Here is a 23,505-nt window from a genome sequence, read left to right as displayed (position 1 = left end):
GGCACTTCTCCCCCATAACCTCGCTCAAGTAACCAAAGCCTGCCATACTCAACATGGACCGCCCGGAATCACGGCGTCTGCTTTGCCTTACCATGATAGGGTATCGGAAGGAGGGAATCGATCAAAACGACCTCTGCTATTTGATGGTGAACAAGCACGCACAGATGATCAGCAGCCTCATGGAGAAGTACGGAATCGTCTCGTATACCATCGTGAGTGCTTCGATTCTTTAGCGGTACAGAAGATGACAGGAGCAGACACACAATACACAAAAAGTTAACAATCTCTTGAGCGAACTCTTCGACCCAAACCGAGTAGCTTTCGCGGACCACGATTTCGTCGTCCAGATTGTGTTCCCGGATATTGAGACGTTTTTGAAGCTCCAGGCCGATCCGATATACATTGAGCGAATCTCACGCGACCATCTCAGTTTCTCAGATCCTACTGACGAGAAAAGAAGAACACGGTATGTTTCTCCATCATGGTCACTTAAGAGACTGACAGCCCTATAGGATGACACTGGGCTTCGTCCATGAGATCGTTCGCGACGGAAAGGTGACATACGTGGAGGACACGGAGGAAGTTCCATGCAAAGTCAATACAGAGATGTTCGACGGGGATACTGGCAGGTTCGAATGAATCTCCTCAGAATAGGCTTTGCTACTGCTGTCGCTTCTAACTGTGGCTATGGGGCATTGAACGTTGTTATCATTCTGTTACAATAGTTTTGGCAATGGTCTCTTTGATAGTGTGATACAAATGACACTCGTCTGTTAAGAAACCAGTCCTGTTGAATTTGTCGTGAATTCCTGATTCATGGTTGCGGTTGTTAAACCTGTCCATGGCTCTCGCAGCTTTACATTGTGCGACAACACGACTGCTTCATTGCTCGATATCTAACCGGATATATCATGCTAGCGAACTTCAGTCTGCTGCGGGGCATTCCCCGGCTTCACCAAATCAAAAAGGTCCGTAAACACCGGCTCCTGGCTCGCATCACCCCCCCTCGCCTTCACCAGAGTCAGACTTCCCTGCTTCAAACGCGGAACCATCCCGTCAATAGCGTCCCTGCTGAAGTTGTCGAGATTCAGGCCATCTTCCGTTCTCAGCATTTGTCTGGCCCTGATCGTATGCAGAACTCGGAGCTCGTCCTCGGAGAGACTCTCGAGATCTGCCTTTGTGGACGCAGCACCACTTTCTATTTTCTCAAGGACTTTCTGACGTTTCTCCGGGTCGACCGGTTTGAAGGCATTGAGACAGAAGTCGACCGTTTTAGAGACTTCAGATTGAGTCAGCCTGTTACTCACGTCGGCATCAACCGTGCCTTGAATAACTGCGTGGTCCTATCAGCAAACGGAAACAACGAAGGGAAAACAAAAGAGGCAACTAACTCGGCCTAAAAAACCCAAACGCAGTATCGAAACCGTCTTCGTTAAAGTCACTCAACACCGGCTCAGTCTGGTGTCGAATCTGCTTCAGAGCGGTCATTACGACCAGTAGAAACCGCGTATACCCCTCTCTAACCTTATGAGAATGCCATTTGGCTGCAGCAAGCTCATCACAGTCCCCTTTCCTGGATGCCTGAATCGTCATTGCGGCTGAGAGCCCACTGGCTAGAGCGAGATGCACACCCGAGGAGAAGTACGGGTCAATGAAGCAACCCGCGTCTCCAGCCAGACGAACGTATGGGCTCGCGTAGGCATCGGCGCTGTACGACCAGTCCGAGGCGGACTTTACCTCTGAGGAAAGCTGCGCATCACCGAGTAATGCGAGAACCTGCGGAGCCAGCTTGAGGCATTCACGGTACATCTCCGGGCCAGAGAGGTGAGTTAGGGACTTCTTCTTAGCCACGAAGATATCCTGACGCATTACAATGCCAACAGACATTGTGCCATTATGCAAGGGGATAGTCCAGCACCAGCCGCTTGCATCTAAGAAGACAGCAGTCAACAATGTACCTCAGATAATAAGGTTCGTCGGGCACCCACCAGTCAACGCTTCAAAAAATGGCTGATTCTCCTTCTCAGTCCCCGGAGCGTATTTGGCAGCACCGCGCCAATATCCCCAGTTCGCAATATTCCGCAAACCCTGATTAAACTTCCTGTTCTTGAAATACTTGGTCGACACCAGGCCAGCCCGCCCACTCGCATCAACCAGGTACTCAAAGTCAATCGTTCCAGAGGCGGCATCAGACTTTCGCTCCCATCTCGCAGAAACAGGCCGTTGATCCGAAGTCGCGAGTGTTTTTGCATCAGCAGACGACCCGGTTTGAATTGGTGCAAACTCAATCGCAGTCACTTTGACTCCGTCAAAGACACTTGCGCCGCATTTCGCAGCGTGCCGGAACATCAGCTCATCGGATTCGGCCCGTATGACATTCCATGCGTAGCCGTTCGGTCCATTTGCCGCGACGAAGTCGGTATCTGATCACGAGTAGAGTGGTTAGTTAGACAGCACTTCGGTTTTGAAGGGAGACGCACAGGCTTCGCGTTTATCGTTGAGCTTGAATGCGGCTCCGCGCTGGTCTATTAGTATGTTGCTCAAGCATATATGGAAGAGTGGAGTAGATAGATACCTTCTTCTCAAACCCGTAACTATCGAACGTCTTCTCCAGATCAATGAAGCGGAGAAAGTGCCGGATGGACGCGAGCATGCTCTCGCCGATATGATACCTTCAGAGCATGAGATCCCGCCAGTAAGTCTCAACAAAGGACGGGGATTCACCGTGGGAAGATATCGGCTTCCAGTACAACAACATCTACTCCCTCGCGCGCCAAAGCAGATGCTGCGTAGGATCCTGCAGGGCCGCCGCCGATGACAAGCGTGGTGCACGAGGTAGGGATGGACATCTTTGCGATACTTAGGTCCTGTCTGAAGCGACTGTATCTACGGCTTCTGTATTATGATTAAGTTGTCTTTTATCTTGCTTTTCTCTCCATTGTCATGTCTGTCTTCATTCCTGTTGGATATATATTAGTGCATGGCCTGCTGTCGTCAAACGCGCGAGGTAAGCGACGGTTTTCGTGGACACCGAGGTAAGTTGCTCACGACTTTTGCTGACCGGCACAAGTGCCCCGGGAGTCCGTCCCAACAGTGAATTACTCCGACAAGGACTGCATGGTTCAAGTGAAGGCAATCGGCCTGGCGAGACTGGCCGCATGCGCGGCGGCGCCGAAATTTTGGCCGCGCCGAGGGCGTCGATCATGCATCCCCTGCTCCCACTTGGCAATATTAACTCCGAACAAGAATGGGGCCAGCGACTTAAGAAGCGATTGGCCAGAGGCTGTGCCAAGGGACGCGATCGACAGCTAGTGTTGTTTGTAGTTCATCCAGACAAAGAACTGCTGCATGTATCGGCGCCGAATGCAGGCCGTCCGCCATCACCCCCTGTGTCGACATTCGGTCTCGTTATTTCTCCATTCCCTTGCTGTTTCCGACACTCCCAGTCTCTTGTCCGTTTATGTTTGTCTATCGACGGGTGTGCACAGATTAAAGAGAACGAAAATGAGTGCCGACGACAGAACGCTGCCTGCCTCCCCGGCGCACTCGACCGAAAAACAACCCCCCTACGATCCGCACGCAGATGACACCATCCGAGACGGCAATAACTCGATACAAAGTGATGTCCAGTTAAAAGATGCTGAAAAGGGCCCATCTACTCCCCCAGCCCAGGTAAATTGGGGCCAGGATGCCCCAGACGGAGGGCTGGAAGCCTGGCTGGTGATAGTTGGCAATTGGTGCGCTTGCTTCTGCAGTTTTGGCTGGATCAACAGTATGGAATCCTCTCGCTGCAGCAATGACCTCCTTCTTAATCAAGGCTCACTGGCATGTCAGGCATCGGGACCTTCGAGGATTACTACTCAGCTGAGCTGCTGAGAGGGTATTCCGAGAGCGACATCTCGTGGATCCCGTCGCTGCAGATCTTCTTCATGATGGCCATGGTATGTCGCTCGATTCTTGTACCCGTCGTCAGAGGTTAACGTCGTCGATGATAATAGGGGCCCGTAGTTGGCAAAATATTCGATTCGTATGGCCCGCGCTGGCTCATGATCGGAGGAAGCCTGCTCCACGTCTTCGGCCTCATGATGGCGTCCATCTCGACCGAATACTATCAAATAATGCTCTCGCAAGGCGTCTGCAGCGCGATTGGCGTCGCGTCTGTCTTCCAAGCAGGTATTCTCTCTCTGAAGGTATCTTTCCATCGGTCACAGCTAACGATCGCAGCCCTCGCCTGCATCGGCGGCTGGTTCAACCAGAAGCGAGGCATAGCATACGGCATCGCAGCAACAGGCGGAAGCGTCGGAGGGGTCATCTTCCCCATAATGGTCAGCCGTCTGATCGACGAGATAAGTTTCGAGTGGGCGATGCGCATCTCCGCGTTCCTGATCCTGGCCTTGCTTGTTATCGCCACTGCCACGGTCAAAACACGCACACCCCCGATCCCGAGCAGAGCCACCGGAGACCAGTTCATCCAACCGCTTACTGAACCGGCATTCGTCGCCGTCATGATAGGCATATTCCTTTTCACGATCGGGTTCTTCGTCCCCGTTACCTACCTCGTCGTGCAGGGGATTAGTGCCGGGATGGACCCAGACCTAGCCGGTTATCTAGTCCCTATACTCAATGCTGGGAGGTAGGAAGCGAAACACCAAACAAAAAAGGAAAATCCCTTGGGGAAAATATGCTAATAATTTCCCAGCCTCTTCGGTCGCCTTCTATCCGGCTTCGCCGGCGACAAGATCGGACGCTACAACGCCTTCATCATCGTTTGCTACATCACCGGGATTATGGTGCTTGCACTCTGGATCCCGGCGAGCTCCGACCAGGCAATTATCGCTTTCGCGGTCCTATTCGGGTTTTTCTCCGGCGCATACATCTCCCTGATCGCTGCCCTGATCGTGCAGATATCTCCGCTCCGCGAGATCGGCATCCGGACGGGGCTGGTATTCCTTCTTGCCTCGATCGGAGGTCTGACTACCGGTCCTATGGCTGGACGCATCCTGGATGCGTCCGGGTGGGATGGAGTTAAGATCTTCGCCGGTGTGCTGTGTCTTGCGGGCACGACGTTTGTGCTGGCTGCTAGGATCAAGCTGGCGGGGCCCGGGCTGACAACTGTTTTTTAGGCTTTTTGCTTCTGGATGGACATTCTCTTCTCTTCCTCTAGTAATAATAAGTCCCATATTAGCTATGTAATTGAGTCAAGGAACAGATGGAGGAATTACTATACAGGATTCAAAAACAGTTCCCGAGCTCGGTCTTGTATCGTCAATCATCATCCGGGGATGGCATTGTTAGCCGGCCCCGGATGCTTGCGGGTGCATGTTGAAATCATCGACCAGCGTGTTCCAATCAGGAAAGGTAGAATACTGAGCCCAATCCATTGTTGCATCAGGCGGCACTGCGAAGCTGGCGAGATCAGAGGTATCTCCTGTCGGCGTGAAATCACCGTGGTTAGCCGTCTGCCTGAATCGCATCGCCTTCTTCCTCAACATCTCTAGAATCTCAAACTTCGGTCCAGTCACAGTAATGATATCCCTCCTGTTCGTCGACTCGTGGCCGAAGCTCGCTTCCACCGCACGCCAGGCTCGGTCAACATTTGGACCACTTGGCTTGACGCCTAGATGCCAGAGAACATAGAGAAGCAGATGATACTGTGGGTACGCCTCGAACGCCCAGCGGAATCCGCGTAATAAGTCGTCTGAGCGGATTTGGAGATCCAGCTCTAGAATTTCACAAGCGCTGACGAGGTTCGCTTCCGTCGCGTGGGTCTTGCGATCCTCAGCCTTAGGGCTGGAGTGGTTCATCAACTGCTGGTGACTAACGAAGTCGAGCTTACGAAGGATAATCCGAGTGAAGAGCATCGTGGCCCGTTGAATGGGTATGTTAGGGTTGCAATTCTTGGTGTATTCCTCGATATGAGCTGTCAACCGCCCAACGGCTTCTTTGCGGGCCGGTTCGTTGGAGTGATGGGTTGAAGACGGCTTTGCCATGCGGTAGAATTCCTGCAGCGCGTGGTTTGCCTTGATGACAATGAGAGGATACGTCATCTCCGACCATTTCGCCTTTGAGGGAGGGAGTTCACTCATTTCCGGATCGAGCTCGTTGTCATCGACGTTGAGTGGGATGTCGATGTCAGAGGGGAAGTCGTAGTTGGGAGTGGTGATGCCGTGGTCTTCCAGAGCTCGGCCATCTTTTGCCCAGAGATGCCACCAGAGTCGCCGGCGCATTTCCGAGTCGAACGGCGAGAGGTTCAAGGATTTTCCATCTCGGTGCAGACCGATAGACTGGGCTAGTCGGATGGCCAGACCGTTCAGGACCCAGACAGACCTGCCAGCCTTGTGTGCACGAGCAGAAAGCTATATACACATCAGTATGACTGGCCAAGAGGAAGAAACGAAGAAGCTACCAGGTATATAGCTAACGCCTGGAGCGACAGTAAACTTGGATTGTCCAAGATATTGACCCGACCAAGTGACTGCTCAAAGCGAAGTTTAAAGACGCTCAGGGCAGTTCTCTTATCATGACCAAGCAGTGCACCCACATCGTCTTCACCAAGAGTAGTTGTAGCTGCATAGAAGATGGCAAACAAGAGCGCGCTCATATCCTCAACAGTACCATCAGCATCATTAATCGCTCCAAAAACAGAAGCCTGAGCAGTTGGAATATGGAGAATTTTGGTCAGAGGGTTGACGTTATTCACAAACGTCTGCCACAATTGCGTTGCTTGCCATTTCGTCGGCTCAAACAATAGGCTTTCGGCCGTCGGCGAGCTGATCAGGATGCCACTGATATTGAGGGAGTCTGAGAACCTGTCTTCACTCTCGTTCGAGAGCATATACTGCATTTCGCGCTCCTTATAGACCATTAGTCTTTCCCGTGACGGCACAGATGCAAGATATGTAGACAGACCTCTTCTAGCACGCGAGAGAGCAGGATTTCATCAAAATAATGACTCGAACGCTTTCCCCTAACCAACACCCCACCAGAAGTATGTCCTGAACCCCCTGAAGCGATGGCGGTCTCTGGGGATGCCTGTGCGACCGGTATCGACGGTTCAACTGAGTCGTAATGCGCAGAGTCCCGCGACAGAGCCCTAACCGTCCTCTCCAGCCGTGCCACCCGCGCCAACACATCCGAGATGGTCGTTCTATGAGGTCGTCGAGGAGTCTCCTCCGGTCCAGGATAGCAGCAGAGGATGCCCATGCGGGTGCATGTTGAACAGGGCGACTTCTTATCGCAGCGTATCTTGCGACGATGGCATAAAAGACACGAGCGTTCGACGCGCTTGCGGGATGCAGCTGGGCGCAGAGAGTCCGGCGGGGCTGTTAAATCGCCAGAATCATGGGGGAAGGACATGTTGGATGCAATCCTGGAGACGCGGGGTGTGAAGAGCAACGTGCGGACTTCTCCCTTTGCCACGGGTGGCATCAGCAAACGGCACCGTCTCAATGTTACGGATGGTATTTAATACATCGATGTTACGGACATAATTAATCCAGATTCCTGCCAGTCGTCAGAAGTTCAGGCATCAATGCGGGTTCGGAGTTCGGCCTAGCAATTCACCCACAGTCGACATTATGGAGGAGGCCGTATTTAACTCAATGCAACGCCCTGACATGACATCCTGGTTGGTTTGACTGTATTCTCATTCCCAGATTGATGTATTTATTACCAACAGAAGAGGTAACGAACAATACAATTGGATCAACAGCCTTAGGAAGCAATCACATAACCGCAAACAAGATGCATGTATTACTGGGAATGATGTCCGGAGACTCATAGTTGTACCGAAAGTCCGGACATCCCCCGAATATAAGAAATCCCAGCTCCCGAGCGCAGTGCGCCGCGTCATCCATTTTGGCCTGTCTCTCCATGTTGCCCAACACGGGAAACTCTGCAACCGGCCCCCTTAGGCTTCGATCTACCTGTGACCGATGTGCTGCACTCAAGGTACGGTGCGACAAGGGCAAGCCACGATGCGAGAGATGCCACGCATCAGGCAGCCAATGCACATACAGACCGTACCGATGGAAAACCAGGGCCTCGTCACAGAGCAATAGTACTAAGGCAGGGCATTTGCCTGGTATTCCCTATCCAGAACGCTCGGCGCCCGGGGCCTCCGAGGTCAACATCACGGCGGAGGACTCCGCCGCCGCCTTCCCCCCGTTCTCCGGGGCTTCAGGCTGTGCCCTCGCTGCTCCTCCTATTTCTACTGACAGTGGCTTTGCTGACTTCGACTTCTCGTCTGCAATCCCAGACGACATCCCGAATGAGCTATCTGAGCCGAGTTCTATGATACCCCCACTATTCGCCCGTTCCAACCAGGGGATCTTCGACATGAGCACTCCCGAGACAGAACAAGACTCCTTTACTCCTGGCACCGCAGCTAATCTCATTTCATGTTCCTGTGCAGATACGGCCCTCAGTATTGTCTCCGAGCTATATCGTGGAGCACTATACGAAACTCCAGGACCACCCACCAACCAAATCCTAAACGTGAACCGGGGAGTGATACGCAAGCTAGAGCAACTCCTCGTAGGTTGCCAAGGCCAATGCGCCTGCCCGAATGACCCGGGGTTACTCTGCATACTAGCCTCCATTATATCCAAGTCCCTGGACTGGTACACGGTGGTATTCAACGGGATTTCGCAAAGCAGGAACGCCGACTCGAGGCCCGAAAGCCTGCAAAGCGTGCCGATACGGTTTGGCACCTTCGAACTCAGTACCGAAGAGGCGCGTCGAATGGAGGCGCAGTTCCTGCTGTGTGAGCTGCAGAGTATCCGTCGGGTGCTTAGCCTTCTGGCTAAGCATGCTGCGAGTCGATGCCATGGTGGATCAGGACGGGGAATCGGGCCCTTGGTGGATCCGGTGCATGGGTTCTTGTCTTCGGCGCTCGATAAGCTCATGGCGAGTGTGAATTCGTTTTGTGTGTTTAGACTGTCCTCGCGAGATCCGGGGTGGTCAACTCTCGACTCTTAGCATGGCCTGGGACTGTGGGACGAGCGGGACTCGAGACCACAAACGCTATTTTTTTGGTGACTTTGAGACGATAATTCATTCCAACATCTAAGCCTGAGCCGGTGGAATAGGAAACCACTTATTAAAAACACAGTCCGGATCAAACCGCCTCTTCAGCTCACGAAGTCTCGGCAGATTGTCGCCAAACATATCAGCGACCTTCTCATTGCCATCCGCGATATTAGCCAGGGTGAGATTGGCGTCATTGCCGTTCTCAACCCCAACCTTCTTCGTCTCCGTCTTCAGCTTACCCGCCATTGCCTTCACTTCCTTTCTCATAAGCTGGTCAGACACCGTGGATTCATACTGTATCTCCATGTTCAACGTGATGGTCTTCCGACGGGCACGATACGCCATCGCAGAAGGCTCCACTGCCAACGTCTTTGCATGATCACGGAGCTCAATCATGCAGCGCGATGGCGCAACCGCCTGGCCGTACTTGGTCATAAAGGCATCGAAGTCGTTAGCCAACGCTTCCACCGCATCAACGTTGAATGGAGCTTCCATCATCACATTGGTCGTGGCGAAGCGCTGATGGCCCGGCGTCCCTGCAAGATGCTGCAACGGGTAGGTGATGTCCGCGAACTTCCTCATGCTCGTCATATCGCGCACAGGCCCCAGCTCAAGGAGCGGTGCGATGTGCTGTTTGGCTTCCTCTTCAGGTCCATCATAGAATATCAGCGCTACGGGGTGGACTTTGGGCATCTCCGGCCCTTTTGCGAATGCACAGAAGATGGTCAGCTTCCCTTTGGTGGACTCGATGGTTTTGAGCATTGGCTCTGCTAGCTCTAGGAATGCTCGGGTTTTGTCGGGAGGGAAAATGAGAGGTCCGCTGGTATCTGTTAGACGTGTTTATTATACCAGGGCAAGATGAGGTATCAACATACAAAAAGACATCCCCTTGGTGGTGGACCCTGTAGACGAATTCAGTGACAACCCCGAAATTCGATCCGCCCCCCCGAATACCCCAGAATAAATCCGCGTTGGTGTCTTCTGATGCTTTTAGGACTCGTCCATCTGCAGTCACCACGGTGGCCGCGAGTAAATTATCGCAAACGAGGCCATGCTGGCCCGTAAGAAACCCTGACCCGCCCCCAAGAGTCAAGCCTCCTATGCCTGGACCGAGCAATCAAACCTTAGACCCGTTAACTCTAAATGAGCAGCCACCTTACCTGTGTCGTTAACGGCGCCCATGACGACGGACAAGCCCTCGGCTGGATCGGATCAGCTGTGGATTGCAGACACGGCGACATCTCATACCTTGCAAGGGCGTTTCCAAATCAATAGCTCGACATCCACCACCTGCAGTGCAGGTCATGGCCGCTTTATCAATAGATACCTTGTTCATTTTTTTGAGGTCTAAATTCCATGTTAGAACATCCCCGGGAGGCCAAGTAAGCTATTCATGCTCTCCTACCAATAACAAATCCATTCACTGTAGAGGATGCACCGTAGAAACTGTGCCGCCCACACGCAATCGCCAACTCGACAGCCCATTTCTTAACAAAGTGGAGGCAGTCTATGACATGGTCCTCGGTTTCACAGAATGCAATTGCACCCTGCAAGTGATGAGAACAGAGGCAAACAGTTGAAGGTACAAAAGGTACCAAGGTACTAGGTACCAGTAGGGTGACACCTTACAGCTTCCAAGACCCAGGCTTTGTTGTAGCGATTGATAGCCGCCTGGTAGGCGTCCTGGGCTGCTTCGCTACAAAGAACGATCTCGAAAGGAAGTGACTTCAACTCCTGGACAGCGGTATCGGGGAGAGGTTCCCCCTGCTTGGTTGTTAGGAGGACCATTTCGACGACTGGGGGTGTGAAAAACAGCTGGGTAGAACTCGGAGGGTTATCTCAGCGGACGAGGGAGGCTGAACTATATTCTTGATTTAGGGAAGGAGCAATTTTGAATTCATGGGATGTATGATTTCTTGCCATGAGAGAGCACTGAGTCCCTCGGTCTTGACCGGTATACCGAGGTGCCCGAGGGGACCGGGAGGAAACTTGCACCAGACAATCGGAGCGCGGACGCCATGGTGGCCCGGGCTTAATCATGGAGAAAAGAGACCTTGTCGATCTTCGCAAGATCGCTGGTATCTAGGAGATCTGCGGCGATCACTAGCACCTGAGGCGACTGACGGGTCCTGTGCGGACGGCTTGTCTGATGGTTGCGATGCCCCAGTCACCGTTTACGGTAGTACTAGGTGCATAACTTGGGAGATACTTACGTTGCCCTCGTCTAGTTCTCAATTCGGGAGCAGATCATTCTTAGGAAGGTTTGCATTCTTCTGTTGTCAGCTGTTCCATCTGTAGACCACCACCACCTTGTTTCGCCCACAACAATCTGATGCCATATCACGACTAATGTCGGTAACAGTTTGAGGTCGTCCATCAGCCTCCAACTACAGTGTATAACCCCTATTACAGTGTCTGATTTCGAACTACAACTTAAATGAGTGGTAATAGCGAAGCCGCAGGCTTCAGGCGGAAAGCCTGCATGACAATCGACAATTGGACTCTAGCTTGAGCAGATGGCTTTTATTAAACAGGCACCCATCGATATCAGGCTATGACAGCATGCATATTACCTCAGGTGTTGGACCCATAAGACAATGTATACTAGTCGGTTCGTATTCCAGTATACTTGGGCACAGACAGCCTAATCTAATGCTCCTTATCCGCAGGGTGAGTGCTTTCTTGCATTTTCTGCCTCTCCCACGCAGGAAACGCCCACTTCACCATATACTCGTACCTCAGGAGTTGATCCGCGGTAGGTCGTCCCGGAGGTTCAAACGTCATCATAGCTCTGAGCAAGTCCTCCAACGCACGCAGTTCACCACCTGCAACATCCCATTCACACGTCTGCTCCGTCTCGCCACGGCCCATGTCCCAGAGGCGCTGATGCAGACGCCCGAAGACGGGAGTGCTGATACGGCGGAAGTCAGCAACCCATGACCCGTCCTCCTCGAAGAACTCGGAGCGTTTAACCCAAGAGTTCCACCATCTCGTAGGAGGTTGGCCTAGTGAATTGATCATCTCGGCGATAATGTCGTCTCCATCCCAGGCGAATGTTTCGAAGAGTGGACGCTCACCTAAGACCTCGTACAAGTTGACACCTAAGGTCCATATATCAGCTGCGGTGGAATGAGTGATAGGTTCGTTGAAAAAGTCTTCTGGTGGAGAGTAGAGGGCTGGGGTGCAAAGAGTCGGTGACGGCGTCTGTGGCACAATAAAGGACGTCCTCTTGTCCGAGATAATGATTTCTGGGTCATGAACTTCGTCGGCAGGTATACTCAAAGCCATAGGATAGATAGCATGCGGGGGTGCGTGGGGTTCACCTGGCTTTCCATCCACTCGTTGGATAGGAACCTCGCGGGGTTGGTCGAAGCGCTTGTATAGTTCAGATGTGCTTAGGCCGTCCAAGTCTGGCATGCGTAACAAAACGTTGCGCAAATGGAGATCTGCCTATTATCAGTATGCGAGATCAGGGAATTGAGATACACGGCTGGTCTTTGGCGTGAATGAAAATCGGCGCGGCAATATGCCATGATTATGTCGACGAAGTGTCGCGAGTTGGGAGAATGGGCGAAGGAGCCCCCAGCCAGTGTTCATATTCATGTTCATGTCCTTGCGGAGGTCAACGAGGGACGCGCTATTGCCGTGGGTGACCACCCGACGATCAGTCCGACTTGCGGCCCATTCAACCCTAGTATTAGACATTATCTAAAGATCTTCTGGTGTTTTAAGGGACAGTGTATATAGAAACTATAGGAAAATATTAATTGCTCCAAAAGTACTGTAGAAAGTGAATCTGCCTTTCTGGATGTTAGGCTTTGTAGTTTTGTTTATATAAAGGCATATCTAGAGAACTCACATACTCTGGTTAATGCTTGATTTTAAAGATATATATAGCCAACTGTTCTGCCTTTCTTGCCTGATATATATCAAGCTTGGCTTTTTTCGTTGTATAAAAGTACCCGAGGTTCTTATAATTATACTGCATATGGATGGCCTATAGTATACTTTTAAGATAGTATTACCATGTCTTAAAGCTTTAGTCTATAGCTGAAAGTTCTTGATTATAAACAGGATATCTTGTCTTACATTTAGATAGCTTTCAGGAGTAGAAAGAAGCCAGTTAAACTCACTCAAAGTGCCAGCATCATGAGTTGATTTTCTCACGCCTACACACCCCCTTCGATTTCCCCTCCCCTTCCCTTTTCCCAATCTCCTTCCTGCCAAAATAAACATCAAAACATCTCATACTCTGCAATATTTTCTCTACATTTCACGTGAACAACTTGAAGCCGTGGACTCCCCCTTACACCAAATCGTACATATACTTACAAAGAAATATACGTACTTCTTTGACCTTGCCTCTCTCTTAACTTTCTCCTTCGGTAGAACCCTTTGTGTACTCGACTTTGAGTTAGATGATTGTATTGTGAACACTCCAAATATTATGTGTTGAGATACACTCAGGTTTGTATCTCCCGGTATGGTGGATTCCTACTCTATGCAGTCAATCCATTGGGCAGGCTCTCCAAACTACGGTTGGGAATGGCAGCGTGGTATCCATGACTAATTGACTGACTATCTAATTCATTCTCGCAACAGCAAACATGCGGCGTCTCTGCTGAAGCCGTCTCGCCAGCCTGGAAGTGGCTGGATTAGCATACGAGTTGATCCCAATATTAATGCCCATTGGCTCTTCCTGCTAATCTGGCCGTCCACAGCTCATTCGATATGTGCGTGTTATTCTAGTTCCTTGCACTAGTAGCCGGATTAGGAAAACGCCCTTCAACAAATGGTGACTACAGCGAATGGTTCCCGAGAAAAAAAAAAATTGAACTATGAGATGCTCGTGAATCGAAGCGGTCGGTTCTACTGTTCATCCTTCGCCGTCATCAAATCCTTCTTATTGTGTTGCTGGAGCAGCCTTAGTTGCATCTGGTAATCTTCCAAAGCTGAGCTCTGCGTGGCGCTGGCTTGCTCGGTAGGCCGTGAGAGCTCTATCTGATCTGCTTGGTCTGAGGATGTGCCAGGAACATGGGGTGATTGCATTGGTTTCTCCAGCTCTTCACGAGCCCTCCTCGAACGCAGATTGATCTGTTGCTCGAGCAACGTTATCAGTTGCATATGGTAATCTTGAAAAGCCCGGATTTGCGCAGCTCCGACTAGTGTCGGTAATTGAGGTGCTTGCGCCGCTTTCTCCTGCTCTTCGCGAGCCTTTATTAATCGCTGCTTGTTCTGTTGCTCGAGCAGCATCATCTGCATCTGGTAATCTTGCAAAGCCGACATTTGCGGAGCTCCGGCTGGTGTTGGTGATTGAGGTGCTTGCGCCGCTTTCTCCTGCTGTTCGCGAGCCTTTATTAATCGCCGCTTGTTCTGTTGCTCGAGCAGCATCATCTGCATCTGGTAATCTTGCAAAGCCAGTTCTGCGGTCTTGGCAGTTCGGAAGGCTCTAGCTGGTACCGTTTTCGTGTGCCTTGCTTTACCTGATTTGGTAAATCTGAAGATGTTCCAGGCGCGTGATTTTCGTGTATTGCATGCTCCTGCTCTTCCTGAGCCATTGGTGAATGGTTTGTCGTGTCTTCTTGACTAATTGTCCCTTGAGAATGGGGGGTATTCCTTTTCCCGCGTGCGTGTTTGCGAACTGTCTTCTTATGATCTTTCATTCCTGGCAACTCCTCATCTAGAGGCTCGTGTGCGTCAACACTTGCCCAACAGTCATCACACCAAAATCTCGTGCATCGTGAGCACCAGAAGACTATGGGGCATACACACTCATGGTGAGGACAGGTTTGGTGAGGGCAGCTCCTTTTTTGGCAACGCGGTGTATAGTTCGAGGAGTCCTGACTGGATTGACATCTTGATGGATCCATGGGTGGAATCTTTAGTGCGAAACGAAGTGGATAAAAACCGATAATCGGATTGCTTGTCCTCAAATTGAATGGAGCTGGTTAGCCACCCCAGGGGCTTCCAATTTCCCAGGTTGGAACAGGAGAGAAGTGGGGTAACACTGATCCAAGCGTCATGTGAGCGGGTCCTCTAGTCCGACTCTGGTTAAGCCGATGCAAACAATACAAACATTTCTTTGGCTGCTCTCGTCAGAGATCTCCCTGCAGACGGCAACTTTGAACATATTCAAATGGAGTTTGCACTAGGGCTGGAGTCAGCGAACATAAGGCTGAATAAACAGACCACTGCCCTGTCTGGTCGCGCCAAATGCCTCCAGAAAGGAGAACATGCCGCCCAGCTCCCGCGCCACGAATGCGGGCGGAGAAATTGGCCAATCAAGCTGTGACCCCGCGCTGATCGCGACACCCACGTCATTCAGTTGGTGGCTGTGGGCGAGGCTGAGGCCGGCGCATCTTGTGTCCCCATGCGGTTAGCGTCATCCAGGGGGAAAGATGCATTTAAAGGCAAGACGGCCCTGAAGAACTTGATAACAATCCAACTCAAACCGATCTAAGTTATACCTTTCCTCGAGTCTCAATCTGACCATAAGTATGGACTCCAGGTTCACTGAAAACATGTCATACTACAATACTCAAAACCAGCCTTGGCCGGGACAACAACAAATGGCCGCGTATCCACCACAACCACAAAGCCATCCAACACCACAATTCCCCCGAACCCTCGACGTAACATTCACAAGCTGGACAGGCCGCCACCTCCGCATCTGCGAGGGAACCGAAGACGGCCCCCTCGTCTACGCCGCAGACCTCAAGAACCGCAAACCGCACATGCTCTTCCAAGCCACAGGGACCGCGCGTCTGCCCGCAACCGTGGTCTTTCACAACTTCAGTCGCACAATCGATATCACGATCAACGGGGATGAGATGCCCATGCGCACGGCTAGTGTGCGGAAGAACCAGTATGCATTCGACTGTCCCGCGCTTGGTGGGAGGAACCTTGTCTGGAAGCGGATGAAGGGTTGGAAGGCTCTTGATCTCGAGTGTGTCGATGAGACGGGGACGGTGTATGCGGTGTTCCGGTCCAATGAGAGCTGGAGTATGAAGAAGGCGGGGAAGTTGGAGATTTTACAGCCCTGTGCTGCTGGGGGACCGCGTGTTTGTGACGAGATTGTGGTGACGGGGATGGCGACTCTCCAACTGCATCTTATGCAGCTGGCTGCTGCGGGTGCGGCGTCGGGCAGTGCAGGGGCTTCGGCGGCTGTTTCTGTATAAGTTTTGTCTTTGCTGGTTAGCTGCTGGTGTTTGCGATGTGCAGGCCTTGGAGTTGGTGGTATATGATTGTATTCACGGATTTAACGACATAGACTTGACGAACTTTATTCACCTATCTTCTTGCTCTATGTAAACCTGGGATTTACGTAGGGTATTCCAGCATATACAGCAGGATTTGTGTTCCAGTAAGTCCAAGGGCTCTATCTCGGCGGATCAATAGCGTCATTCTATGCACTCTTTGAGGATCGACGCGCATGGTCGCAGACCACCTCGGCAAGTTTCTCACTCCCTTTCAGGACGGAACTCGCATCGTCGCCAGGCGACAAAGCAAGATATTCTCTCGCCCGGATAGCATCGCCATAACCGAGCCAGCCATGCGGTTTTCCAGCCTCCACCTGGAGGTCGACGTGAACCCGGTCTGCTCGCGCATTCTCGACGAAGCTCGAGACATCAGCGAGGAATACATCGTTTCCTCCGATTGTAACCCAGGTCGGTGGCAGGACGTGTGACCAATTTAAATGTCCATCCGGAGTAGGTTTCGACGGCAAGCGTGCGGCAAAATTCACGTAGTCGCCGAATTTGAGTCGAGTATCTGTATCTCCAAATAACCATTCCACGCATCGATCCAAATCTTGCTTGTCGAGGAAGTCCTTGTACTTGTTTGTCGCAAATGTGCTACCTGAGTTGTCAAGATTGACCCATGGAGATATCAAGACAACCTTACCCGGCCGCGGCATCCCTCGACCGTGTAGATTATACGCCAGTGACAGCGCCAAATGGCCACCGGATGACTCCCCGAGGACCATGATACTCTCCGGGTCGATCTTCTCCTCTTCCACCAAGTATCTATAAGCCGCCGTTGCCTCGTTCATCTGCGTGGGGAATCTGGCTTCCGGCGCGAGCGAGTACTCCAAGGAAAAGACATTGACGGAGAGATTATTCTGCGCCGCAATTTCTGCAATACGTAGCAGGGAAACGACACCAGTAAGGGCAGTGCCGGTGACGTACGCGCCGCCGTGGAGCCACACCAACGTAATATCTGACTTGGACGGCGGACGCTGGGGACCGTGGACCGAGCCCCTGCAAATCCAATATCCTTGGAAACCTGGCTTCAATATCTTCTCACATAACTCTGCACTTATGTCTGAAAAGCGGCGCGAGGTGCGGATCGTCGAGGTATCGCCCGTCGCGGTGAGTTGGCGTCGAATGGACAATGGGACCAGGCTCAAACTGATTGCCATGGGTGAACACTTTTACCTCTAACCATTGGTGAGACTTGAAGAAAAGCGTGGGCTTACCATCGCACACAAGCTATACATATGTCATCCCGAAGATTGTAGTCGCTCGGGGTCAATTGGCGTCGGATAAGGCACGAAATTGCGGTGACGGGGACGACGGTAAGGAGAGCAAGGGTAAAGGCTATTCTATCCAGAAGGGACGCCTTCGCAGGTGGTGTTGGAGGCACCATCGCTCAGTTTACGACCGTGCGGTTCGTGAACGTGTCCTGAGACAGGGCAGGTCTCCGACTCCGGGGGCAGGGAGCCGACTGATATCACGAAATTTCGCAGCTCCACCATCATCAATTGCAAGCTTTTTATGGTGGGGAGGTTTCGAAACAAAAAAGTTCCAAAAAAGCAAAAAAAAATCGACTTCGGTCACCGGCCGCCGGTTGAATCAAGATGGACGTCCGGCCGGCCTGCCACTGGCCATTCTCAATGGCTGAAGGCCATCCAATGGGTCATTTCTGGCATTCTGACATTAGCCGAAGATGAGCTCCCACAGCCTGGAGGCCCTTCCCATGCGGCATTTCAGGGCCCCAGTGACGGCCAGGAGTTCGACCCGGCTGCTTGGGAATGTCGTCGTGTTGCAAGGATGGGATCTTTCCAAGCATCGGCGTTTCATTCACTGCGACGGTGGAGATTGCTCGTCTAATGACACTGTCGTCATCATCAACGTGTGCTTCACCATCCCCAGATGCAACACGAGGCATCCTGCTGCAGGAGAGCCGGCAACCGGGCACAACGACACCTGACCGTCCGTGCATGGAATCGCAATCGACGAATCGACTCCCCAAAGTCGACTTTGGTGGCGCAGGTCAGCTGGGACCGGTCCAATATGACAGATCGTGGCGTGTGGGGGAGCAGATCGCCTGTCAGTGAATGCCTGGGTTGGCACAGCATCGTCGGCTGCGATCGCAGAGGGCAAAGAAGTGCGGGGCAGCGTTCGCCCGTCCGAGTGACGCAAGCCGTCTTTTAGGCACGGGGAGGTGGTCATACCTCTGGGGTGCGGTTCTCTGATGGAATCAACTTTTGACTCTCGTTCTGACGGGACTCGCAACACTGCGAGCTGTTCCATCCCTGGTCCACACGGCTCGCCATGGACTACCCTCGCCAGCCGGCGGCTGTCGCCTGCATGTCGTGTCGCAGGATGAAGGTTCGTGTCCTGCGCTGGACGGGATGGGAGAAGGGGGATCATCACCTCGGCTAACCCCAGCCTGACAAGCCGGCAGATGAGATGCATCGGTGCGCGCAATCCACCCTGTCTTCGCTGCCGCAAGAACAGCCGTGAGTGTGTTGTTCGCTTGCCGAATCGTCACCACCGTCATTCTTCGTCGTCCTCGAACACCCATCCTCCTCCCGACTCTCCAGTCTCAAGCGACTCTTCAACCTCCGCGTGCTTGCTGTCGGATGCGCAGGGCCACCCATCTCAGGAAGGCTTCCAGCGCGCACACTCTTCCGGGGGACCCGTGCTGCTCGACCCAGCGGCGGTTCCTTCCATCTTCTCCTCGTCGCCTCTGTCCATCGCTACCAGCAAGAGTTCCGACGATGACATCTCTGTCGACACCGTTCCGACTCCGTCGTTACAGCTGGGACTGGATCAAGTACCGCAACCGGTTGTCCGCGACCTCGTTGAATTGTTGGTCTCTGCATGTCTCACTCTGATATAGCTTAGATTTGGCTAAAACGTGTTGTTCCTTAGCTTTATTCAACGCCTTCTGTTCTATGTGCCCGTCCTATCACTGGAGCCGACGAGTGATCCAGACGGGATCCTCAATGAGCGGCAGCCACTGGCATACGCGATGGCTTTTGTGGCTTCGACTTTTGCCTTGGGCTGCAGCTCAACCCGGGAATCTCTTTTCCCTTTGATTATGAGAATGCTGGAACGAGCAACTGACATTTCGAGTAATGTCGAAGAAGAAAATTGGACCCTCCTCCAGGCGCTCGCCGTGCTCTACGCATACCCGGAAGTAGCCATCAAATCCAGGGAAGCACGAAGGCAGCAACTGAGCATCTGGACTGTCAAGTCAGCAATTGAGACAAGTGCCATGCAGCAGTCGCTCCACGACTCTGTTGAGCAGCTGAAGATTCTTGTCCACGGTGGTCGCCAGCCTGAGATATCCGCGTCGCTGACCTACCGCCGCACCTTCTTCTGGGTTTGGCTATTCGTAAAGTCTCGCCATCACTCCATTATGACGCGAACGCCGCCCACCATACGAAACGACTCAACGATAGCCTCAGCAGTGGAGCTTTTGCTGGATCTAGACCCTTCACCATGCGTGTGGCGGATTCTAGCGGAAGCAACCCTCCACCAGGTATGGGACCAAGCTGCTCATCGTGACAAGGGCCTTGGTGAATGGTGGTGTATGCCTTCCAGCACCAAGGATATCGGGTCTTTACAAGCACTGCTCGAGAACGCAGAGGCCATGTTACAGGAATGGAGCTCCATCTGGCTGCGGACAAACCAGGCCTTCGCGCCCGAGGAGCCTTGGATCGCCAACTCCATTATGACCTTCATGGGTCTGATAACTCGGTTCAATATGATATCCTTTGCTGCTCCAATAATCTCGCACCAACTTCGTGAAAAGACCGGCTCAGCCTCTTTCTCATCAACAACCCCTTCGACCGAGCTGTCCACGTTCCTTAACTGTGTCCTGAGGTCCGCAGCCGCGGCGAGTGAGTGCTGTGACTCAATCCTCGATATCAAGCCCACGGAAAGAGAATTCTTGCGGTACACCCCTGACTACGGATTTACGATGATAGCTCTATGCTGTTTGCACCTGGTGTACACCTACAATATGTCTCCTGACAACTCTACACTCCGAGAGTATCTGGCAAAAGCAGAACGGGTGGGTCATCTTATGATGGAACTTGGGAGTCCAAGAAATGTCCTACCACGATTGTATGGAGAGAGCGTGTTATCTCATCTGAGGAATGCGACCTCAATATCGAATGCCTCCGCCCAAAGCGGTGATCTGGTCACGAACAACCCGCAGCCCGAGACAATCCGAAAGAATCCAGATCCCGAGCCGTTTGGTGTCACTGAGTATACCCAGGAGCCTTTCTTCTTCCCTGACCCGATAGCGAACGACGCTTGGCCGGCGGAAGCATTGGACGATGGACAACTGCCCGATTTATTCAACATGTACTCTGGCCTGATACTTAATTCAAGCACGGCCCAACAATGAAGTTCATTCTAGTTCAATGACCTGACTCTGCCAGCCCGCCTCTCCTAGCCAGTAGACCCTTACCGATTTGTGTGCGTCACTCTTGAAGCCCTCCATATGTAATCTATGCACCTCCCCAGGCACGAGATCCACGCCATTATCGTCCCACGCCACGGCAGAGCCTGTTTCAAAATCAAGGTACACCCCTTTTGTTGGAACCGGGCTGGAAAGCTCAAGCAACGAGCCCGAAGCTTGCTGGACGAGCCTGACCGTAACCCTGTTGTCCTGAGTACCGAACGGAACCTCCTTTAGTGGTTCGTGAAAGTTCACCGAGCGTGCAACCACCCGGTCATCGAGTCCTTGGTGACCTCCGGATTCGTCCGCTGAAAAGAGGTGAACTGCAAAGACGAGCTCGCTCCAAGTCGATTCTCCTCCTCCAGGGGCGGCGTTCAATTGAACCTTTCCCAGCTCAGTGCTTCTATTCGAGGTGAGATCGTTTTTCGCTGAGACGAAGTGACTCCAAACGCGTTGCGCCGTCCGCGCGTTCCACGCTTGCACCCGGTAGGTGACTTGAATCGAATGTAGAGTCATATTGCATGCCCAGACCTCCAGCTCGAGTACGCCTTCTTTCACTGTCCGTGCTAAGCCAGCTGTTATAGGCTGATTTTCGCGCTTCACGGCCCAGTATGCCATCTTAGGGCGCAGGTCACAGTCGGCAATGGCCCATGACGACACCGGATAGCAGTCGTTCAGCTGCCATACCAAAGCACCACCGCAGTACTCGTTCCCTGGACCCTGCCACTGGCGTCTCCAAGCCCGATATGCCGTCGATACACCTTCAGATTGGATCAACTGCGAGCAATAAATGTACCCGCGGAGGCTTGTTTCGTCGAAGGGGATATTATCCTTTCCGTACTTGGCGATATTCCCGGGTCCTTTCTGGCCCTTGTTATGCGACACCATGAACTCATCCTCTGTGTAGTCTCGATTGTCATCCAGGGAGAACTTTCCAGCGGGGAAATACTGCTTGACAGTCTTCCAGTGTGGTATCGACTGCAGGCCGAACTCTGTCACCATCCGCCCACTGAGCTGCGGGTATTCCTGGTACGGTTTTTGGTCGAGATGCCAAACGTGCCACTGGTGGATATCGCCGTCCGTCGCTGCGTTGCAGAAGTTCCCTCCGAATGGAGAGCCCGGCCAGTATGGGATATCGGGAATCACCTCCCTGCACAACCCCGGCAGACGCAGCTCGTAGAATAGTCGCGCAGGGAATTCCGACTCCTTGATCTTCGATGGGTCTGTCTCCTCTGGGTTGTATTTCACGGCGCCTCGGAATAGTTGCGCCAGGTACGCAATGGCGTAATCCTCGTTATTGCCGCACCAGAGCGCAATGGACGGGTGGTGTCGCAGGCGGATGAGATTCTGACGAGCTTCGGCCGTTACGCTCTCCTCGAAGGAGGAATAGGCAGGATATATGCCACACGCGAACATGAAATCGTGCCAGACCAAAAGGCCCAGCTCGTCGCAGGCGTCGAAGAAGGAATCATGTTCGTAGATACCTCCCCCCCAGACGCGGATCATCACCTGGTTCGTATCTTTGGCGAGCTGCATCCAGCTGCGATATTTCTCTGGTGTTCCGCGAGTGACGAACGAATCGATCGGTATCCAGCACGATCCCGCAGCGAAGATTGGCATGCCGTTGACTCGGAAGAAGAAGCTTGATCCTTCCCGGTCGCGGAGAGGTCGTCGGACGAGCTCGATTCTGCGAATGCCGAAGCGTTTCTCCGTTGTATCTAGTGCCTTCTCAGGGCTGTCGTCTTTGCTCGTCAAGAGCACGGCTTTTGCAGTATACAGGTTCTGTTGTCCGAGGGTCCATGGCCACCACAATTTGGGATTGCGGAGCTTCACGACGGCCTTGTTGTCTGCGCTGGACAGGTCTATGAGGCGTGATTCGAGCACAGCCCCATCCTTTTCGATCTGGATGTTTGCGAAGCCTGCGATGCCTTCCGTGGCGAGGGCGATGTCTAGCGTTGCTTCTCTGTGGTCCGGGCTCAGATGCGTCCGGACTGAAAGGTCTACGACTCGAGCTTGATAGATTTCAAGATAGATCGGTTTCCACGGTCCGGAATCCTTGAGAACAGGACACCAGTCCCAGCCCTGTTTTGTCAGCTCCGTCGTGTTCAAAGAGGGATTGATATTCGCAGAACATACGAAGTGATACTGCGCCTTCCTGGCTGCCAACCGCTTGCTGCCGAAATGGAAGCTGAACCAGCTATGCTCTGCATGGGCCTTCATTTCCTCCTCTGCCTTCTGTTCTGCATTGTGGAATGTGATTTGCAGGGTGTGCGCTTGGTCGTCGGATTTTGAAGCGGCCTTGGCCCTAACCCGCTCCGATATATCAATCCTATGGCTGAGAAACATGTTGCTGGTCTCCAAAATAACCTCATCGTCGAGCGTCACAGTTGTGTAAGTGTCCAGACCGTCGAAGACGAGAACGATTTTCTGGTCCGAGTTCTGAAGCACCGACACTGGGATAGTGAATCGCGTCCTGTAGATCCATGTCTTCGTCCCAACCCACTGCACCTCGGTCTCGTTCTGAGCTAGGAATGGATCTGGGATTTTGCCGTCCGCGAGGAGATCCAGGTGGATACTTGTGGGAAGTGGCTGGGCATTGGACCAGGTGCCTGCGTCGCCTTCCGGGGCGTCGCTCGCTCTGTATTCCCATCCTTCCCTCAGAGGGATCGTTTCCTTGGCCGTAGGCGACGCGATAGGGACGACGACTTTGCTGCCCATTGCGAGATTAATTGACTGCGAATGTAATGAACCGCGAAGGGGGAAGTTAAGACCTCTCTC

The 23,505-nt window shown here is 52.6% G+C and overlaps 11 protein-coding genes across 11 annotated transcripts; 3 read left to right on the top strand and 8 right to left on the bottom strand.

The window, feature by feature from the left end:
- Positions 1 to 506: 506 nt before the first annotated feature.
- On the bottom strand, positions 507 to 2,849 carry BJX67DRAFT_391198 (NAD(P)/FAD-dependent oxidoreductase; the record flags this gene model as incomplete). The annotated part of the gene is made up of 7 exons (XM_071034738.1): positions 507 to 713; positions 1,017 to 1,333; positions 1,392 to 1,931; positions 1,989 to 2,423; positions 2,481 to 2,520; positions 2,576 to 2,672; positions 2,725 to 2,849. The coding sequence occupies 7 exons, from the start codon at positions 2,847 to 2,849 to the stop codon at positions 507 to 509; spliced, it is 1,761 nt and encodes a 586-aa protein (XP_070881509.1).
- Positions 2,850 to 3,504: 655 nt separating this feature from the next.
- On the top strand, positions 3,505 to 5,123 carry BJX67DRAFT_391197 (MCT family MFS transporter; the record flags this gene model as incomplete). Its single annotated transcript, XM_071034737.1, has 5 exons — positions 3,505 to 3,772; positions 3,835 to 3,941; positions 3,999 to 4,173; positions 4,225 to 4,633; positions 4,700 to 5,123. The coding sequence occupies 5 exons, from the start codon at positions 3,505 to 3,507 to the stop codon at positions 5,121 to 5,123; spliced, it is 1,383 nt and encodes a 460-aa protein (XP_070881508.1).
- Positions 5,124 to 5,291: 168 nt separating this feature from the next.
- Positions 5,292 to 7,356, bottom strand: BJX67DRAFT_385550 (uncharacterized protein; the record flags this gene model as incomplete). The annotated part of the gene is made up of 3 exons (XM_071033885.1): positions 5,292 to 6,356; positions 6,407 to 6,853; positions 6,910 to 7,356. 3 exons carry the CDS (start codon positions 7,354 to 7,356, stop codon positions 5,292 to 5,294), a joined length of 1,959 nt encoding a protein of 652 aa, XP_070881507.1.
- Positions 7,357 to 7,872: 516 nt separating this feature from the next.
- Positions 7,873 to 8,979, top strand: BJX67DRAFT_385549 (uncharacterized protein; the record flags this gene model as incomplete). Its single annotated transcript, XM_071033884.1, has 1 exon — positions 7,873 to 8,979. The coding sequence occupies one exon, from the start codon at positions 7,873 to 7,875 to the stop codon at positions 8,977 to 8,979; it is 1,107 nt and encodes a 368-aa protein (XP_070881506.1).
- An 87-nt stretch (positions 8,980 to 9,066) lies between these two features.
- On the bottom strand, positions 9,067 to 10,818 carry BJX67DRAFT_385548 (FAD-binding oxidoreductase; the record flags this gene model as incomplete). Its single annotated transcript, XM_071033883.1, has 6 exons — positions 9,067 to 9,850; positions 9,906 to 10,134; positions 10,191 to 10,232; positions 10,279 to 10,377; positions 10,436 to 10,577; positions 10,660 to 10,818. The coding sequence occupies 6 exons, from the start codon at positions 10,816 to 10,818 to the stop codon at positions 9,067 to 9,069; spliced, it is 1,455 nt and encodes a 484-aa protein (XP_070881505.1).
- An 861-nt stretch (positions 10,819 to 11,679) lies between these two features.
- BJX67DRAFT_385547 (kinase-like domain-containing protein) lies at positions 11,680 to 12,447 on the bottom strand (the record flags this gene model as incomplete). The annotated part of the gene is made up of 1 exon (XM_071033882.1): positions 11,680 to 12,447. The coding sequence occupies one exon, from the start codon at positions 12,445 to 12,447 to the stop codon at positions 11,680 to 11,682; it is 768 nt and encodes a 255-aa protein (XP_070881504.1).
- Positions 12,448 to 13,752: 1,305 nt separating this feature from the next.
- BJX67DRAFT_366184 (uncharacterized protein) lies at positions 13,753 to 14,983 on the bottom strand. The gene is made up of 2 exons (XM_071030372.1): positions 14,514 to 14,983; positions 13,753 to 14,460 (listed from the first exon to the last, which is right to left on the bottom strand). The coding sequence occupies exons 1-2, from the start codon at positions 14,898 to 14,900 to the stop codon at positions 13,900 to 13,902; spliced, it is 948 nt and encodes a 315-aa protein (XP_070881503.1). The 5' UTR covers positions 14,901 to 14,983; the 3' UTR covers positions 13,753 to 13,899.
- Positions 14,984 to 15,473: 490 nt separating this feature from the next.
- Positions 15,474 to 16,323, top strand: BJX67DRAFT_366183 (uncharacterized protein). The gene has a single exon (XM_071030371.1). The coding sequence runs from the start codon at positions 15,528 to 15,530 to the stop codon at positions 16,206 to 16,208; it is 681 nt and encodes a 226-aa protein (XP_070881502.1). The 5' UTR covers positions 15,474 to 15,527; the 3' UTR covers positions 16,209 to 16,323.
- Positions 16,324 to 16,435: 112 nt separating this feature from the next.
- BJX67DRAFT_385544 (Alpha/Beta hydrolase protein) lies at positions 16,436 to 17,449 on the bottom strand (the record flags this gene model as incomplete). Its single annotated transcript, XM_071033881.1, has 1 exon — positions 16,436 to 17,449. One exon carries the CDS (start codon positions 17,447 to 17,449, stop codon positions 16,436 to 16,438), a length of 1,014 nt encoding a protein of 337 aa, XP_070881501.1.
- Positions 17,450 to 18,463: 1,014 nt separating this feature from the next.
- Positions 18,464 to 19,151, bottom strand: BJX67DRAFT_366181 (uncharacterized protein). The gene is made up of 2 exons (XM_071030370.1): positions 18,718 to 19,151; positions 18,464 to 18,641 (listed from the first exon to the last, which is right to left on the bottom strand). The coding sequence occupies exons 1-2, from the start codon at positions 18,911 to 18,913 to the stop codon at positions 18,511 to 18,513; spliced, it is 327 nt and encodes a 108-aa protein (XP_070881500.1). The 5' UTR covers positions 18,914 to 19,151; the 3' UTR covers positions 18,464 to 18,510.
- An 868-nt stretch (positions 19,152 to 20,019) lies between these two features.
- On the bottom strand, positions 20,020 to 23,503 carry BJX67DRAFT_366180 (beta-mannosidase). Its single transcript, XM_071030369.1, has 2 exons — positions 22,864 to 23,503; positions 20,020 to 22,809 (listed from the first exon to the last, which is right to left on the bottom strand). The coding sequence occupies exons 1-2, from the start codon at positions 23,443 to 23,445 to the stop codon at positions 20,677 to 20,679; spliced, it is 2,715 nt and encodes a 904-aa protein (XP_070881499.1). The 5' UTR covers positions 23,446 to 23,503; the 3' UTR covers positions 20,020 to 20,676.
- Between the last annotated feature and the right edge of the window lie 2 nt (positions 23,504 to 23,505).

This window comes from Aspergillus lucknowensis, assembly GCF_044049455.1.
Source record: "Aspergillus lucknowensis strain CBS 449.75 chromosome Unknown BJX67scaffold_66, whole genome shotgun sequence".
Classification (NCBI taxonomy): domain Eukaryota; kingdom Fungi; phylum Ascomycota; class Eurotiomycetes; order Eurotiales; family Aspergillaceae; genus Aspergillus; species Aspergillus lucknowensis.
The sequence above is the reverse complement of the archived record's forward strand: the minus strand, read 5'-3'. Positions and strand labels throughout refer to the sequence as shown.

Bases quoted from the DNA above. Each gene is read 5' to 3' on its own strand.
- BJX67DRAFT_366184 (XM_071030372.1), bottom strand. From the start codon at position 14,900: ATGGATCCATCAAGATGTCAATCCAGTCAGGACTCCTCGAACTATACA. The intron at 14,461-14,513 runs GTAAAGCAAGGC...CGAACTGCCAAG, and splicing joins CTTCAGATTTACCAAATCAG to ACCGCAGAACTGGCTTTGCA.
- BJX67DRAFT_366183 (XM_071030371.1), top strand. From the start codon at position 15,528: ATGGACTCCAGGTTCACTGAAAACATGTCATACTACAATACTCAAAAC.
- BJX67DRAFT_366181 (XM_071030370.1), bottom strand. From the start codon at position 18,913: ATGGGTGGCCCTGCGCATCCGACAGCAAGCACGCGGAGGTTGAAGAGT. The intron at 18,642-18,717 runs CTGCCGGCTTGT...CAGGACACGAAC, and splicing joins CGCGCACCGATGCATCTCAT to CTTCATCCTGCGACACGACA.
- BJX67DRAFT_366180 (XM_071030369.1), bottom strand. From the start codon at position 23,445: ATGGGCAGCAAAGTCGTCGTCCCTATCGCGTCGCCTACGGCCAAGGAA. The intron at 22,810-22,863 runs GTATGTTCTGCG...CTGACAAAACAG, and splicing joins GGAAGGCGCAGTATCACTTC to GGCTGGGACTGGTGTCCTGT.